We start from the raw sequence: 14,917 nt of genomic DNA, 5'->3' as shown, positions 1-14,917 counted from the left end.
GAAAGTGAAGCCCCAGCCACTGACCCTTCTCTGTACGCCTCCATTACCGCCATCGTCGAAGAAGCGCTGCAGCCCATTAGGCATGCGCAGTCGGCACCCAAAGCCAGAAGTACTATCGAGCATGCGCAATGGTGAAAGTGTAGCCCCTACCCTGCCATTCATTCACTGATTGGAAGTTTAAAAAGGATTTTTTGAGACTCATAATTACACTTTGACTTAGACAATGCGTATTTTCATACTTAATTTTGTCACTTGTCACTAAAGTTACTTTTCCAAGCTGCAACGGTCAGAGGCCACAATCCCAAATTATTATTTTTGGATTGAAATTCCCTGGGAATGCTGGGAGTTGTAGTTCAAAAAGAAAAGAAAAAAAAGTTTTCCAAGCTCCGAAGCAAAGCAGTTGAAGGCTACATGGCAGAAAAATATAACCCAAGAGGAAAAGGGGAACATTTCAAGGAAAGGACTTTTAATCTGGGAGACAATGATACAATTCAGAGAAATGGTTTTGCAAAAAAGAAAACCAGACTTGTTGCAGAATCAGGATAACCTACAAATTTATTATGGGAGACAATCAAAGAAATATAAGATATTTTATGAAATATAATAAAAAGTTGAAGTTGCATTGGCCGGGAATCGAACCCGGGCCTCCCGCGTGGCAGGCGAGAATTCTACCACTGAACCACCAATGCCCCAGATAAGGATGGGGTGCTCCTCAAAGTTCTTATACATCATTCAAAAAATCCATAGCTAGCCAAAGTTATAATTATGATAATTACATGTTTTACTCCCTAAAATGTTTTCTGCCTTCAGGTTTTCCAACAGATGCATTGGTGGTTCAGTGGTAGAATTCTCGCCTGCCACGCGGGAGGCCCGGGTTCGATTCCCGGCCAATGCAACTTGACTTTTATTTATATAAACTTTCAAAAAAAAAATTGAAAAATTAATTTTCTCCCAAGTGGTGCTCCTTTATTCAAGTGATCATGGCTTTTATTACTGTATCCTTGCTATCTATTAGCCATGGTAATACCCTATCTCTGAATATGGTTTGTTTTTATAGCATGCAGATGTGTTCTATGGGCCTAAAGGAACAATTCAAACCACTTTCTTCCCAGATTTTCAATTTTCAATTTTTTATAAATCTCAAATGAAAGTACAGTATTTCACAATTTTAATTTCCTTAGCAAGGAACGCCACCTATTCAAATCAACTACCCATGAAGCCATTCTGGCCTATCAACTAAATATAAGACTTTCAAAAATTATCAGGGATGGGTCTTGCGTTCAAATCTATACCAAACAATAATACTGTTGTCAAAGGCTTTCATGGCCAGAATCACTGGGTTGCTATGAGTTTTCCGAACTGTCTGGCCATGTTCCAGAAGCATTCTCTCCTGACGTTTCGCCCACATCTAGGCCAAGCAACCTCATTGGTTGTGAGGTCTGTTGGAAACTAGGCAAGTGGGGTTTATGTATCTGTGGAATGATGTCCAAGGTGGGAGAAAGAACTCTTGTCTGTTTGAGGCAAGTGTAAATGTTGCAAATGGCTACCTTGATTAGCATTGAATAGCCTTGCAGCTTCAGGAAACAATCAGGGCCAGCTAACATCTCCCAACAAAGGATTCCCCCAAGCAGGAAGCAACCAGGCTTTGAAGCTGCAAGGCTTTTCGCTGATAATCAAGGTGGCCAATTGCAGCATTCACACTTGCCTCAAGCAGACAAGAATTATTTCTCCCACTCTGGACATTATTCTACACACACACACACACACACACACATAGATATAAACCCCACTTGCCTAGTTTCCAACAGACCTCACAACCTCTGAGGATGCCTGCCATAGATGTGGGTGAAACGTCAGGAGAGAATGCTTCTGGAACATGGCTAGACAGCCCGGAAAAAACCTCAAAGCAACTCAATAATAATACTAATAGCAATAATAATAGCTATTGCACACATTCTGCGAAAATTTCTTTCATATCCTAGGCCCTTGGGAAGAGTCTGATATTCAGATATGAATCCCAGGTACTTGGACTTAATATGCATGTGTGCCATGTTGTTATGTACAATAGCAATAGCAATAGCAATAATAATAATAATAATAATAATAGGAGTGTAGTGGGTTAAAGCCTTGTTCTGCCTCCATGCTTAATTAAATGAACTGGAAGGACTCATAGCACGAAGGACAGATTGGAGACTGTAGTTGTGAAACAAAATATTTTATTAATAGACAAAATTGATCTCTTTTCCTCTTGTTGCCACTATGAAGTCTCTTGTGAGGAAAGAAATCTTTGAGTCTATGCAGTTCTGGGTAGATATTGCCACAGAGTATAAAGTCTTGTTATGACTGGATTCTTTGTATCTTTGAGATGACTTCAATGCAGTGTTGTTGACATGGCTTTCTCTATTGCTGTAGTCTGTGGCTTTTTAATCTAATTTGAATACAGTTCCAACGTGACGTGAATTTCTGTGATCCTTTTATTTCCTACACTTCCTTCCAGTGCCTGACCAACTGACAAAATCTAACTGACAAAATATAATTGCCATTTCAGGCTGGCAGGAGCCAAGGCTAAGCTCCGCCCCTTTGGAACCTTAAAGAGACAGGGCAGCAGGTAATGTTTTGCCTGCTCGTGGCATGACAAGCCTCATGACTTGAAGGTTGGGTTGCTGACCTGAAGGCTGCCAGGTTCGAATCCCACCTGGGGAGAGCGCGGATGAGCTCCCTCTATCAGCTCCAGCTCCATGTGGGGACATGAGAGAAGCCTCCCACAAGGATGGTAAAAAAAAAAAATCGAAACATCTGGGCAATGTTCCCTGGGCAACGTCCTTGCAGACGGCCAATTCTCCCACACCAGAAGCGACTTGCAGTTTCACAAGTCGCTCCTGACACGAAATAATAATAATAATAATAATAATACGTCTATGTCTTTTAGGTGTATATTAGGTGTATGCTTGCCCACACTGTCCTGCTTCATGTACGGAGGAGGAGTTGTTCAAAGCTACGGACAATGCGGTTGCTGTTGCCCGCTTTTGGTCTAAAACTATTTAGCTGCTTTTGATTTCCTTTATTTCATCACTTTTTAAATTTATTTTTTATGCAATGCCTTTGACACGAAATAAATAAACAAATAAAAAAATAAGGTGTATATTATTTTAATATACCCATAAAGCTATTCTAAAAAACAAATTATCATAGTAGGGATAGGTTAATAATAATAATACAGTAGAGTCTCACTTATCCAACATAAATGGGCCAGCAGAATGTTGGATAAGCGAATATGTTGGACAATAAGAAGGAATTAAGGAAAAGCCTATTAAACATCAAATTAAGTTATGATTTTACAAATTAAGCACCAAAACATCATGTTATACAACAAATTTGACAGAAAAAGTAGTTCAATACACAGTAATGCTATGTAGTAATTACTGTATTTACAAATTTAGCACCAAAATATCACAATATAGTGAAAACATTGACTACAAAAATGGCTTGGATTATCCAGAGGCTTGGATAAGCGAGGCTTGGATAAGTGAGACTCTACTGTATTTACAAATTTAGCACCAAAATATTACAATGTATTGAAAACATTGACTACAAAAACACTGACTACTAAAAGGCAGACTGCGTTGGATAATCCAGAATGTTGGATAAGCGAATGTTGGATAAGTGAGACTCTACTGTAATAATAATAATAATAATAATAATAATAATAATAATAACTTTATTTCCTATCTCTTTGAGAGGACTCAGGGTGGTTTCCAACATGTGTACAAAACAGTCAATTGCCAAAAATATCATACAACAACTTGAACACTGCAAACATTTGTGAGTTTCAAAGAGTGGTTTCGTTATGGGTTCTCCAGTGCTGCAACGTTTCTCACTTTGCAGCAGCTGCAGAATGTATTGGTGAGAGCAAAAGAATTTCCAGTTATCTGAAAGATAAAGAGAGCAGGACTGGAGGAAGAATGTAGTAGACACTGACCTTGACTTACCGGCATTTCAACATTTCTCTTCCAGTTTTGGAATTTTTTCCAAATAAACACATTGCAGCCCAGGGATTTTTGCAGAAAGGTGGGGAATGGGTGGATCTGTGTGTGAGCAGCCAAAGTATAATCCCAGAGATAGGGCTATGCACTATTTTACTGTAAATCCTGCATCCAGTTTATGAGTCAATCTACACCTGGCATGGGCCAACTTTGGCCCTCCCTCCAGGTGTTTTGGACTCCAACTCCCACAATTCCTAACAGCCGGTAGGCTGTTAGGAATTGTGGGAGTTGGAGTCCAAAACACCTGGAGGGAGGGCCAAAGTTGGCCCATGCCTGCTCTATATTGTAGAATTCATCTGTAAACAAATTGCACATTCCTGTCCTTCCTATCTGCAAAAGCACTTCTTGCCAGCCGCCCATCCTCCATCTCCAGCGGTTTTTGACAAACATTCTCTGAAATGTGGCAGAAAGAATAGCAGAAGGGAAGTTGCAGGGTGACTCATATCGAAAAAGATCTGTTTATTCAGCACAGTTTAGGTTTCTTTGTGTGGGCAACGGACAGACTTTGCACAGTCTAGTAGGGAGGAAAATAAGATGGGAGAGATTGCAAATGCAACGCCTAGAAAGACCTTATAAAACTACAACTCCTAGCGCTGCATAGCATTGAGCCATGGCAGTGAAAGTGGGATCAAACTGCATTAATTTGGCAGTATGGATGCACCCATGGCAAAAGCTATATAGCAGGCATGGGCAAATTTGGGCCCTCCAGGTGTTTTGGACTCCAACTCCCACAATTCCTAACAAGTTAGGAATTGTGGGAGTTGGAGTCCAAAACACCTGGAGGACCCAAGTTTGCCCATGCCTGCTATATGGATTCAGAATGACATTGCTCATTGATGAATTTAACTTACTTTTAGTTCCTTTTCTCCCCAGGAATAAATGCAATAGGTTCAGGCATTCTCAGAGTTTTATTCATCAAGATTTTATTTAAAAAAACGGCTCAGATGACAATCAATTAAGGCAAACGGCAGTCAAATACAATGCCCCCTCCCCAATTCCCTTGCCCTTCTCCCCCCAAAAATCTGAGTTACCCCCAAGAGAAGGCAGAATTGAAAAATATGCATATGTTTCAAAAATATATAATATTTCAGTTCTATCCAGTGTGAGGTTGACACGAGAGGCATATACTCAGCTGTCTGTTGTCTCTGCATCTTGTGACAAAGGGTGTGTCTACACTTCGGAATGAATGCAGTTCAGGACCGCTTTAACTGCCAACGGCTCAATGCTGCGGAATTATGGGAGTTGTAGTTTGGGGAGGCATCGCTCCCTTTGGCAGAGAAGTCTTGTCAAACTGCACCTCCCAATATTGTATAGGCATGGCTGTTCAAGTGGCATCGAACTGTATTAATTCTGCAGTATAGACCAGGCATGGGTGAACTCGGGCCCTGCAGGTGTTTTAAGCGGCTGAGGGGCAAAAGGAAAGGGCCTGAGGCTGTTAGGAATGATGGGAGTTGGAGTCCAAAACACCTGGAGAACCCAAGTTCACCCATGCATGCCTAGTGTAAACACAATCTAGGACCACAAATTTAGCCCTTCCAGTTTCTAATGACAGACATCACAAAACAACCCTTTTAAAAGAGATTGGGGTGACAGCTGTCCTGAGCATCCAGCGCAAAGTTACATTTTGTTGTCACCACTTCTAAGGCCCCACACCCATATAATGCAGTTTCAAACTGCATTATATGGTAGTGCAGACAGGACCCTAGTCTCTGGCCATCCGCCAGAGTGAAGTGCCCCACCAAGTTCTCAGAAACATTTGCTACAATACTGTGGAAGATAATCTTCCATAACTTAGTTGGGATCCCAGTACCTTCTCTTGATTGTCTTCTGTGGCAATAGGCTAGCAAATCCACTCTGGCTTTTAGTCCGAGTTTTGGAGACATCCTTTGGAAGAGGGGAGAAAAGGGATTCAGCCCTTATGGATATTGAAGTAATACGTTAGGTGGTTTTAGGGCGGCGAAGGGTCAGGATTGTATCTACAAAAGGCACAGGATGGGTTCCAGATGAGGATTGTATCTGCAAAAGACTCATGGTGGGTTCCAGGTCAGGATTGATCTGCAAAAGGCACCGGATGGGTTCCAGGTCAGGGCTGTATCTGAAAAAGGCAAAGAATGGGTTCCAGATCAGGACTGTATCTGCAAAAGGCATGGGGTGGGTTCCAGGTCAGGATTGTATCCACAAAGGCACAGGATGGGTTCCAGATGAGGACTATATCTGTAAAAAGCACAGGATGAGTTCCAGATCTGGGTTGAATCCACAAAGGCACAGGATGGGTTCAAGGTTAGGACTCTATTTGCAAAGAGAGAGAATGGGTTCCAGATCAGGACTGTATCTGCAAAAGGCACAAGATGGGTTCCAAATGAGAACTGTATCTGCAAAAGGAACAGGATGGGTTCCAGGTCAGGATTGTATCCGCAAATAGAACAGGATGGGTTCCAGATGAGAACTGTATCTGCAAAAGGCAAATAATGGGTTCCAGATCAGGACTGTATCTTCAAAAGGCAAAGAATGGGTTCCAGATCAGGACTGTATCTGCAAAAGGCAAAGAATGGGTTCCAGATCAGGACTGTATCTTCAAAAGGCACTGGATGGGCTCCAGGTCAGGATTGTATTTGCAAAGGTACAGGATGGGTTCCAGGTCAGGATTGTATCTGCAAAAGGCACCAGATGGGCTCCAGGTCAGGATTGTATTTGCAAAGGTACAGGATGGGTTCCAGATGAGGGTTGTATCTGCAAAAGATACAGGGTGGGTCCAGGTCAGGATTGTATCTGCAAAAGGCACAGGATGGGTTCCAGATGAGGACTGTATCCACAAAGGCACAAGATGGCTTCTCTATTTGCAAAGAGAGAGGATAGGTTCCAGGCCAGGATTGTATCCATAAAGGCACAGGATGGGTTCCGGGCCAGAACTGTCTTTCCTAGAATGGAGAGGAGGTAGGCAGCAAAAAGGTATGAAGGTTTAATCAGGATGGGCAAAGCCACTGTGATTCCACAATCTTTAGGATCCAACTACAATTTAAAAAAGTGAGGCAAGCAACGTGGGTCTCAACAAGGCCTTATTCAGAGAATTCTCCAGGCTCCTGCCTTCTTCTGAAAACAGGGTGTCATCTACATCCATGCAAAAGCTACCTTGATGGTACGTCCAGGTACAAGAAATGAGTTGACTGGAGTGCCACGTGGCAGTTTTGACACGACACCAGAGATTGGTAAAGTCTCCCCTGTCACGGCCAAACTCTCCATTCAGGTAGTAGGCCAGTTCTTCTTTCCGAGGGTGCCAGCCCAGTTTCCTCTGGACGGTGCTGCGAAGGGCACCACGTGCCACATTCCTCACTGTGTCATCCAAACAGTTCAGCAGCTGGAAGCCGTAGGAGATGGTGGCCACGTTGGCCATGTCTGTCAATGGCAGGAGTCCATAGCCGCCATCTTTCCAAGGGATCCAAAGACGTATTTCATCCTCCTCGGAAATACCCAACCATTTCATCATCATGTTGGTGATCGTGTAATCAGCGGTTTTGAGTTCTTTCCACACAACTGGCAACTTTTTCAGGAGGTAGGAACATTTGCGAAGGACAGAGGTCTTGAGCGCATCCATCTTCTGCTGAGGAGTCAACGGGGACACATTGATACGTTGGGCTTCTCCGAGCAACTTTCGGAAAGGCTCCTTCAAGATCGTAAGGGGCTGGTTGGGCAAAATCAAAGGCATCCCTAGATACTCAAAAGCTTGGTCCCTTTCGATGGACCCGATGGACTTTCCCTGGAGGGTGAATCTTGAGGAGCACAGTTTGCTTTGGCGGATGTGAAGGGATTCACACTTCTTGGCATTGAAGTTTAGGCCTATCCAATCGGCAGTTTCAGAGGCCTTGTCCAGCATGCGTTGTAGTCCTCTCCCATCGCTGGCAATGAACACTATATCGTCGGCGTGAGCGAGAACGCTGACCTTCTGGTCATACAGAACAAAGCCTTCTGGTCCCTCCACGATGTAGCGGATCAAAGGTTCTATGCTGAGGTTGAAAACGATAGGACTCAGAGGACACCCTTGCATCAAGCCCCTCTTCATAGGTATCGGTTGGGTCTTCCTGTTGGCCGCCATCACGACGATGGAGAGGCCGACGTAGGGCGAGCGTAGCACGTCGAGGAAATCTTCCGGTACGCCGAACCTTGACAGCATGTCGAAGACATGTCTGTGTGGGATGGAGCCGAAAGCATTGCAAAGGTCCAGTTTGGCCAAGGCTAGCTCTTGTCGCTTGTGCCGGGCGACATCGATGGTGGACTGCAGGAGGAAATGCTGCTCGTCGGTGCCCTTGCGCAAGGGGACGTAGGCCGTCTGTTGAGGGCTCACGGCCCCACCTGCCACGGCCCAGTCGGTGACGCGGCGGGCAAGGCAGCGGGCGTACGTCTTGTAAAGCGTGTCGCAAAGGAAGAGTGGCCGCCAGTTGGCCGGGTCGGAGGGCTCCCCGCTCTTGAAATTGAGGATGACCGGCACTTCCTTCCAGGCGGCAGGGATGCGGCGGAACTGCTTGCATCTGTTGAAGACGGCGGTCAGGACGTGGCACCCGGGGTCCCGCTGCTTCAGCTTCTCGCGAGAGATCTTGTCCTTCCCGTTGACTTTGTTGGGGACTTTGAGGAGCTTCTCCGCAACCTCTTTCGGGGTGAAGTCACGTCTCAGGCGCTCGAGGGCTTTGGGAGAACCAATCTTCGGCAACGGAGGCATGCCATCAGGACGTCGGGGGGTCGCCTCGGCATCCCTCGCGGCAAAGACTCTGGTGAAGTGACGCTCGAGCTCCTCCAAAGGGATCTTGCAATGCGGGGAGAGCTTTTTCTGGATCGTCAGCAAGGCCTTGGGTTTGGAGGTGCGGTACATGTGCTGGAACTGGCGGGCCTTCTTGTCCGCCGTTATGGAAACCTTCCTCCTGCGCCTGGGCTTCCGAGGGGACGCTTTGTCGTCGGCAGACAGTTCCCTGGTCACTTTTTGGAGCACCTTCTCGAACCCTTTGAAAGTGGCGGCCTCCTGGATCTCCTTGATGCGTATCCTTTGCCACTGCGTGAGGCTGCTTTTGCCGGGCTGCATGGCTCCTCCGCTCCGTGGAAAAGGCGGGTGCTGGGTGCGGATTTTGCCCGGTGACTGCCTTCTCCCCCCGGCTGCAGGAAAGGTCATTGAAAAGGCTGGTGGCCGAAGCGAAAGCCACTGAGCAAATGCAGTCCTTCTCTCTTGGAAATCCCCTCCCAAGAAAGAGAGGAAGTGGATGGAGCCAAGTCTCAGGCAAGGAGCTGAGCCGCCCTTTTCCCCAAAATTGGGCTTGCTTTCTCTTCTTCTTCCAGGGAGATGGTCCCAAGCAGGAGAGATCTTCACAGTAATTCAAATTTATCCCAATTTAAATCAAGGCAGGGATTCCAAAACTCCCCTCTTTCTCTTTTGCAACAGGAAGAAAGAAGTTTTGAAACTACACATGGGCGCCTAGCAGAGCAGTCGCACAGGCCCCGCCCACACAGAGCGCCTCTCAGCCAATGGGAGCGATGCCATGCTAATGAGGGATGCTCTATGCAAATAAGAGGCTGGAAATGGGCGGAAATGGAGGGCAAAGGCGACCAAACGGCCATTTCCGGTGTCTGCGAGGAGGGGAAGTCCCTTGAAATAGTTTCCTCTTTGTCTCTCCATTGCAATCGTGTGCTTCCTTGTGTGTGTTTATTTTAAAGTTTATTTTATTGGTGTTTGCAATTCAAACTCTGTGTTGTCGAAGGCTTTCATGGCCGGGATCACAGGGTTGTTGTATGTCTTTTGGGCTGTGTGGCCATGTTCCAGAAGTATTCTCTCCTGACGTTTCGCCCACATCTATGGCAGGCATCCTTTTTTAAAGTTCATTTCCATTTTCAATAAAATCGGGTTTTTTAAACTGTGTCTTGCTTTAAAATATAACTTGAGTTTCCCTGGGTTAATGGTGGGAAATATATTTATTATGCTTGTTGTTGATGTGTTGGCGAATGCTTTCATGGCCGGTTGCTGTGTTTCCCAGGCACTATGGCCATGTTCCAGAAGCATTCTCTCCTGACGTTTCGCCCACATCTAGGGCAGGCTTCCTCAGAGGTTGTGAGGTCCCTTGGAAACAGGGCAAGTAGGGTTTATATATCTATGGAATGATGTCCAGGGTGGGAGAAAAAATTCTTGTGTTTGAGGCATCCCCCGAGGTTTTTAAAGCTGTGTCTTGCTTTATAATATAACTTGGGTTTCCCTGGGTTAAAGGTGGGAAACGTATTTATTGTCTTTGTTGTTGTTGTGTTGGCGAATGCTTTCATAGCCGGAATCACTGTGTTGTTGTGAGTTTCCTGGGCTGTATGGTGATGTTCCAGAAGCATTCCCTCCTGATGTTTCTCTCACATTTATGGAAGGCATCGTCAAAGGTTGTGAGGTCTGTTGGAAACTGGGCAAGTGGGGTTTATATATCTATGGAATGGATAGAGGCCATTGATTAAAGTGATTAAGAAGCTTTGCTGACAACTTGAACTAAAGAGAACCCCTCAACCTTTTTCCTTTCTGTAAGATTGAGGAGACAGCAATAGAGAAGTTAACCTTTTTCTGTTATTCTGTGATGCATTTGTGGTTAGCAAGCTAGGACAAATGTTGCAAGTGGAAACAAAAAGATGGTCAAGATGGTGCAGGGGAGAGACAAAGAAACAAGTTGTCAGCAGAATGAAACCCCAGGCCGGAGGAAAAGAGTTAGGTCAAGTCTACTAGGTCAAGATGACCCAGTGAGATGTATAGGAAGAAAAGTCCCCCTCCCATCCAGATATACCCTCACCCACTTCCTTTTGGTCTTTGTTTTGCGAAACCCTAACCATAAGCATAATTAAAAATAGCATAGAAAAATTAAGAAATGCATACATAAGGGAAATAAAATTGCTGAAGAAAGATGTTTATTACCGGCTATAAAAGGATTGGCCCTCGACTCATTCCGGGCAGCAGTCCTTTGAATAAAACTCTCCGGAGTTCTGACTGCTCTGCCACTTCACAGCTGTGCAAGGAAAATAAACGAGATTCTGCTTTACCTCTGGAGACTGGTCTCTCGTCATTTGCTGCCTCCTGCCACGGACCACAAGGAGACCCCAAGCTGGGGGTCCCCAATAGTTGTATGTCTTTTGGGCTGTGTGGCCATGTTCCAGAAGAATCGTCTCCTGACGTTTCGCCCACATCTATGGCAGGCATCCTTTTTTAAAGGTCATTTCCATTTTCAATAAAATCAGGTTTTTAAAGCTGTGTCTTGCTTTAAAATATAACTTGGGTTTCCCTGGGTTAAAGGAGGGAAACATATTTATTGTCTTTGTTGTTGTTGTGTTGGCGAATGCTTTCATGGCCGGAATCACTGGGTTGTTGTGAGTTTCCTGGGCTGTATGTTGATGTTCCAGAAGCATTCCCTCCTGATGTTTCTCCCACATTTATGGAAGGCATCGTCAAAGGTTGTGAGGTCTGTTGGAAACTGGGCAAGTGGGGTTTATATATCTATGGAATGATGTCCAGGGTGGGAGCAAAAATTCTTGTGTTTGAGGCATCCCCCAGGTTGTGATTTTTGATATTTTACTGTCCTGTGGGAGGCTTCTTTCGTGTCCCTGGCATGGGGAGATTCAAGAAAAGATATCAGACACAGGCAGGAAACAGTCAGGGTTTGCAGCTGCAAGGCTATTCAATGCTAATCAAGGTGGCTGGTTGCAACCTTCACTTGCCTCAAATGAACAAGCATTTTCTCTCCCACCCTGGACATCATTCCACAGATATATAAACCCCACTTGCCTGGTTTCCAACAGACCTCTGAGGATGCCTGCCATAGATGTGGGCGAAATGTCAGAAGAGAATGCTTCTGGGACATGGCCAGGCAGCCTGGAAAACTCACAGCAACCCAACCACAAGTATATTTGCATTACTCTTATATTTCCCTTATGCGTCATGTAACATAAAATAATAATAATAACAATAATAATAAATTTATTTTTGTATCCTGGCACCATCTCCCTGAAAGGACTCAAGGCAGCTTACATGGGGACCAAGCTCAGCATAAAAAAATTAACAAGCTAGGTAAAGGTAAAGATTTTCCCCTGACCTTAAGACTAGTTGTATCTGCCTCTGGGGGTTGGTGCTCATTTCCATTTCTAAGCTGAAGAGCCGGCATTGTCCATAGACACCTCCAAGGTTTTGTGGCTGGCATGACTGCACAGAGCGCCGTTACCTTCTTGCCAGAGAGGTACCTATTGATCTACTCACGTTTTGCATGTTTTCGAACTGCTAGGTTGGCAGAAGCTGGGGCTAACAGCAAGAGCTCCCCCTGAATTTGAACTGCCGACCTTTTGGTCAGCAAGTTCAACAGCTGAGCGATTTAACCCACTGTGCCACAAGCTAAGTCACAATTAAAAACGTAATAACATAAACAATCAAATTAAAACATTATTATTTTAAAATATCTTTATTATCCCTTTTTTTTAGTGAGATAAAAAAGGAGTGGAAAAAGGTTTATGGTAATATGCAGGCGGATGGGTTGGGGGAGGTAGAAGGGGAAAAGGGGGGGGTTAAAGGGGATGTGAGTAGATCAATAGGTACTGCTTTGGCGGGAAGGTAACAGTACTCCATGCAGTCATGCCAGTGGACTGAGGTGTCTATGGCCAACGCCGGTTCTTCGGCTTAGAAATAGAGATGAGCACCAACCCTGAGTCAGACTTGACTGGACTTAATGTCAGGGGAAAACCTCTACCTTAAAGCAGGGGTCCCCAAACTAAGGCCCGGGGGCCGGATGCGGCCCATCGAAGCTATTTATCCGGCCCCCATGGCACAAGGGCAGAAGTGGGTTGGGCTAAATGACCCAAGGGGTCTCTTCTTCTCTTACAACCCTTATTATTAACATTGAGGCTGGGTGGCCATCTGTCAGGGGTGCTTTGCTTGTGCTTTTGGTGCAGAGAGGCAGAAGGGGATTGGACTAAATGGCCCAAAGGGTCTCTTCCAACCCTCTTTGTTGTTATTATTATTGCTTGGTGGCCAACTATAGTCCGGCCCTCCAACAGTCTGAAGGATTGTGAACTGGCCCCATTTTAAAAGTTTGGGGACCCCTGCCTTAAAGGGTTTAGGGTAAGAGGGCTTTCTTTATAACTTCCAATTTATCCTTCTGTGTAAAGAGAGTCTTTTTTCTAGTTTGCTCTTGTTGGTCACTCCTTTATATTTTCGTGTTTTGATTTTAAGTATTTTTTAAACTCCGGTTCAATCTGTTGTTTTCCTTAATTCCCCTTGGTATATAGTATCATTAGATTAATTAGTCCATATTAATTATCTACTATTTTGGATGACCATTATTATTCCATCATTGTTGGCTTTGCAGTCTCCCAGTTGTAATTTGACAGAATTCAGCCATGGGCAAACTTGGACCCTGCAAGTGTTTTGGACTCCAACTCCCAGCATTCCTAGCAGCCTCAGGCCCCTTCCTTTTGCCCCTCAGCCGCTTAAGCGGCTGAGGGGCAAAAGGAAAGGGCCTGAGGCTGCTAGGAATGCTGGGAGTTGGAGTCCAAAACACCTGCCCATGCCTGGTAACTATAATCACAAATTGTGAGAAGCAGTGTTAAGCAACTCTTTCATGACTTTGTGGTTGGCTCTGAAAAGAGCCTTTTGGGGTTTTGAATCAGATTCCAAGTCCAGCAAGTGTTTGAAGCAGACTTCTGGGCTCTACTTGGCCTTGGCCTTGTGGCTCTCGGTCTTCTTGGGGAGGAGCACGGCCTGGATGTTGGGCAGGACGCCTCCCTGGGCGATGGTGACTCTGCCCAGCAGCTTGTTCAGCTCCTCGTCGTTGCGGATGGCCAGCTGCAAGTGGCGCGGGATGATGCGGGTCTTCTTGTTGTCCCGGGCTGCGTTTCCCGCCAACTCCAGGATCTCAGCCGTCAGGTACTCCAGCACCGCCGCCATGTACACCGGCGCCCCGGCTCCGACCCGCTCGGCGTAGTTGCCCTTCCGGAGGAGACGGTGGACGCGGCCCACGGGGAACTGCAGCCCGGCTCTGGAAGATCGGGTCTTGGCCTTGGCCCTCGCTTTGCCGCCTTGCTTGCCGCGTCCAGACATGGCTACTAAGTTCCTTTCTGCTTTGACTGCTAAAGAAGAATGAATCTCCAAGAGCCGCGCCCGCCTCTATTTATTTCCGCCGTCGGATCCTGGACCGCGATTCCGATTGGAGGAAGGTGAAACGCCTCCTCCAATCAGACGCCGGCACGCTACTGCTGCCTATCAGGGGACGGTTTCTGAAATTAACCAATCAGGACACGGCTCGAAGCATTCCTTGGGCGAAAGGAAGAGAAAGACAGTCAGCATTCGTTATTGTATTCATGCATCTCCTCCAATCAGACGCGGGCGCGGGATTGTCGGCCAATCAGGAGATGGATTCTGAAATTGGCCAATCGGAACAGGGCTCGTAGAATGCCTCGGGAAGAGAAAGGAAGAGAAAGGAAGAGAAGGAAATTCGGCCTCCATTGTTCTCTCCGTTTATATCCCGCCCTTGTTAACCGGATTCAAGGCATGTTGAAAACAATACACGCTATTTTTAAAAAGAGCAAATTAAAGGTATAAATGAACAATTTTTAATAATTTGTGAATCAAAACATAAAATATATATTACGAATGGATTGCTGTGGGGTTTCGGGGGTTCCAGAAGCGTTCCTTCCTGACGTTTCACCCACATCCATGGCAGGCATCCTCAGAGGATGTGAGGTCTGTTGGAAACTAGGCAAGTGGGGTTTATATATCTGTGGAATAATGTCCAGGGTGGGAGAAAGAACTCTTGTCTGCTTGAGGCAAGTGCGAAAATTGCAATTGGCCAGCTTGATTAGCATTGAATGGCCTTGCAGTTTCAAAGCCTGGC

General features: G+C 45.6%; 1 protein-coding gene and 2 non-coding genes across 3 annotated transcripts; 1 reads left to right on the top strand and 2 right to left on the bottom strand.

The window, feature by feature from the left end:
• Positions 1-618: 618 nt before the first annotated feature.
• Positions 619-689, bottom strand: trnag-gcc (transfer RNA glycine (anticodon GCC)). The gene has a single exon. It is a non-coding gene; the product is annotated as a tRNA-Gly (tRNA).
• Positions 690-824: 135 nt separating this feature from the next.
• trnag-gcc (transfer RNA glycine (anticodon GCC)) lies at positions 825-895 on the top strand. The gene has a single exon. It is a non-coding gene; the product is annotated as a tRNA-Gly (tRNA).
• A 12,668-nt stretch (positions 896-13,563) lies between these two features.
• Positions 13,564-14,173, bottom strand: LOC100553669 (histone H2A type 2-C). Its single transcript, XM_003226655.4, has one exon. It carries the CDS (start codon positions 14,122-14,124, stop codon positions 13,735-13,737), a length of 390 nt encoding a protein of 129 aa, XP_003226703.1. The 5' UTR covers positions 14,125-14,173; the 3' UTR covers positions 13,564-13,734.
• Positions 14,174-14,917: the final 744 nt, after the last annotated feature.

Source organism: Anolis carolinensis, chromosome 6 (genome assembly GCF_035594765.1).
Source record: "Anolis carolinensis isolate JA03-04 chromosome 6, rAnoCar3.1.pri, whole genome shotgun sequence".
NCBI classification, from domain to species: Eukaryota; Metazoa; Chordata; class Lepidosauria; order Squamata; family Dactyloidae; genus Anolis; species Anolis carolinensis.
The sequence above is the reverse complement of the archived record's forward strand: the minus strand, read 5'-3'. Positions and strand labels throughout refer to the sequence as shown.

Coding starts and splice junctions, on each gene's coding strand:
- LOC100553669 (XM_003226655.4), bottom strand. CDS start 14,124: ATGTCTGGACGCGGCAAGCAAGGCGGCAAAGCGAGGGCCAAGGCCAAG.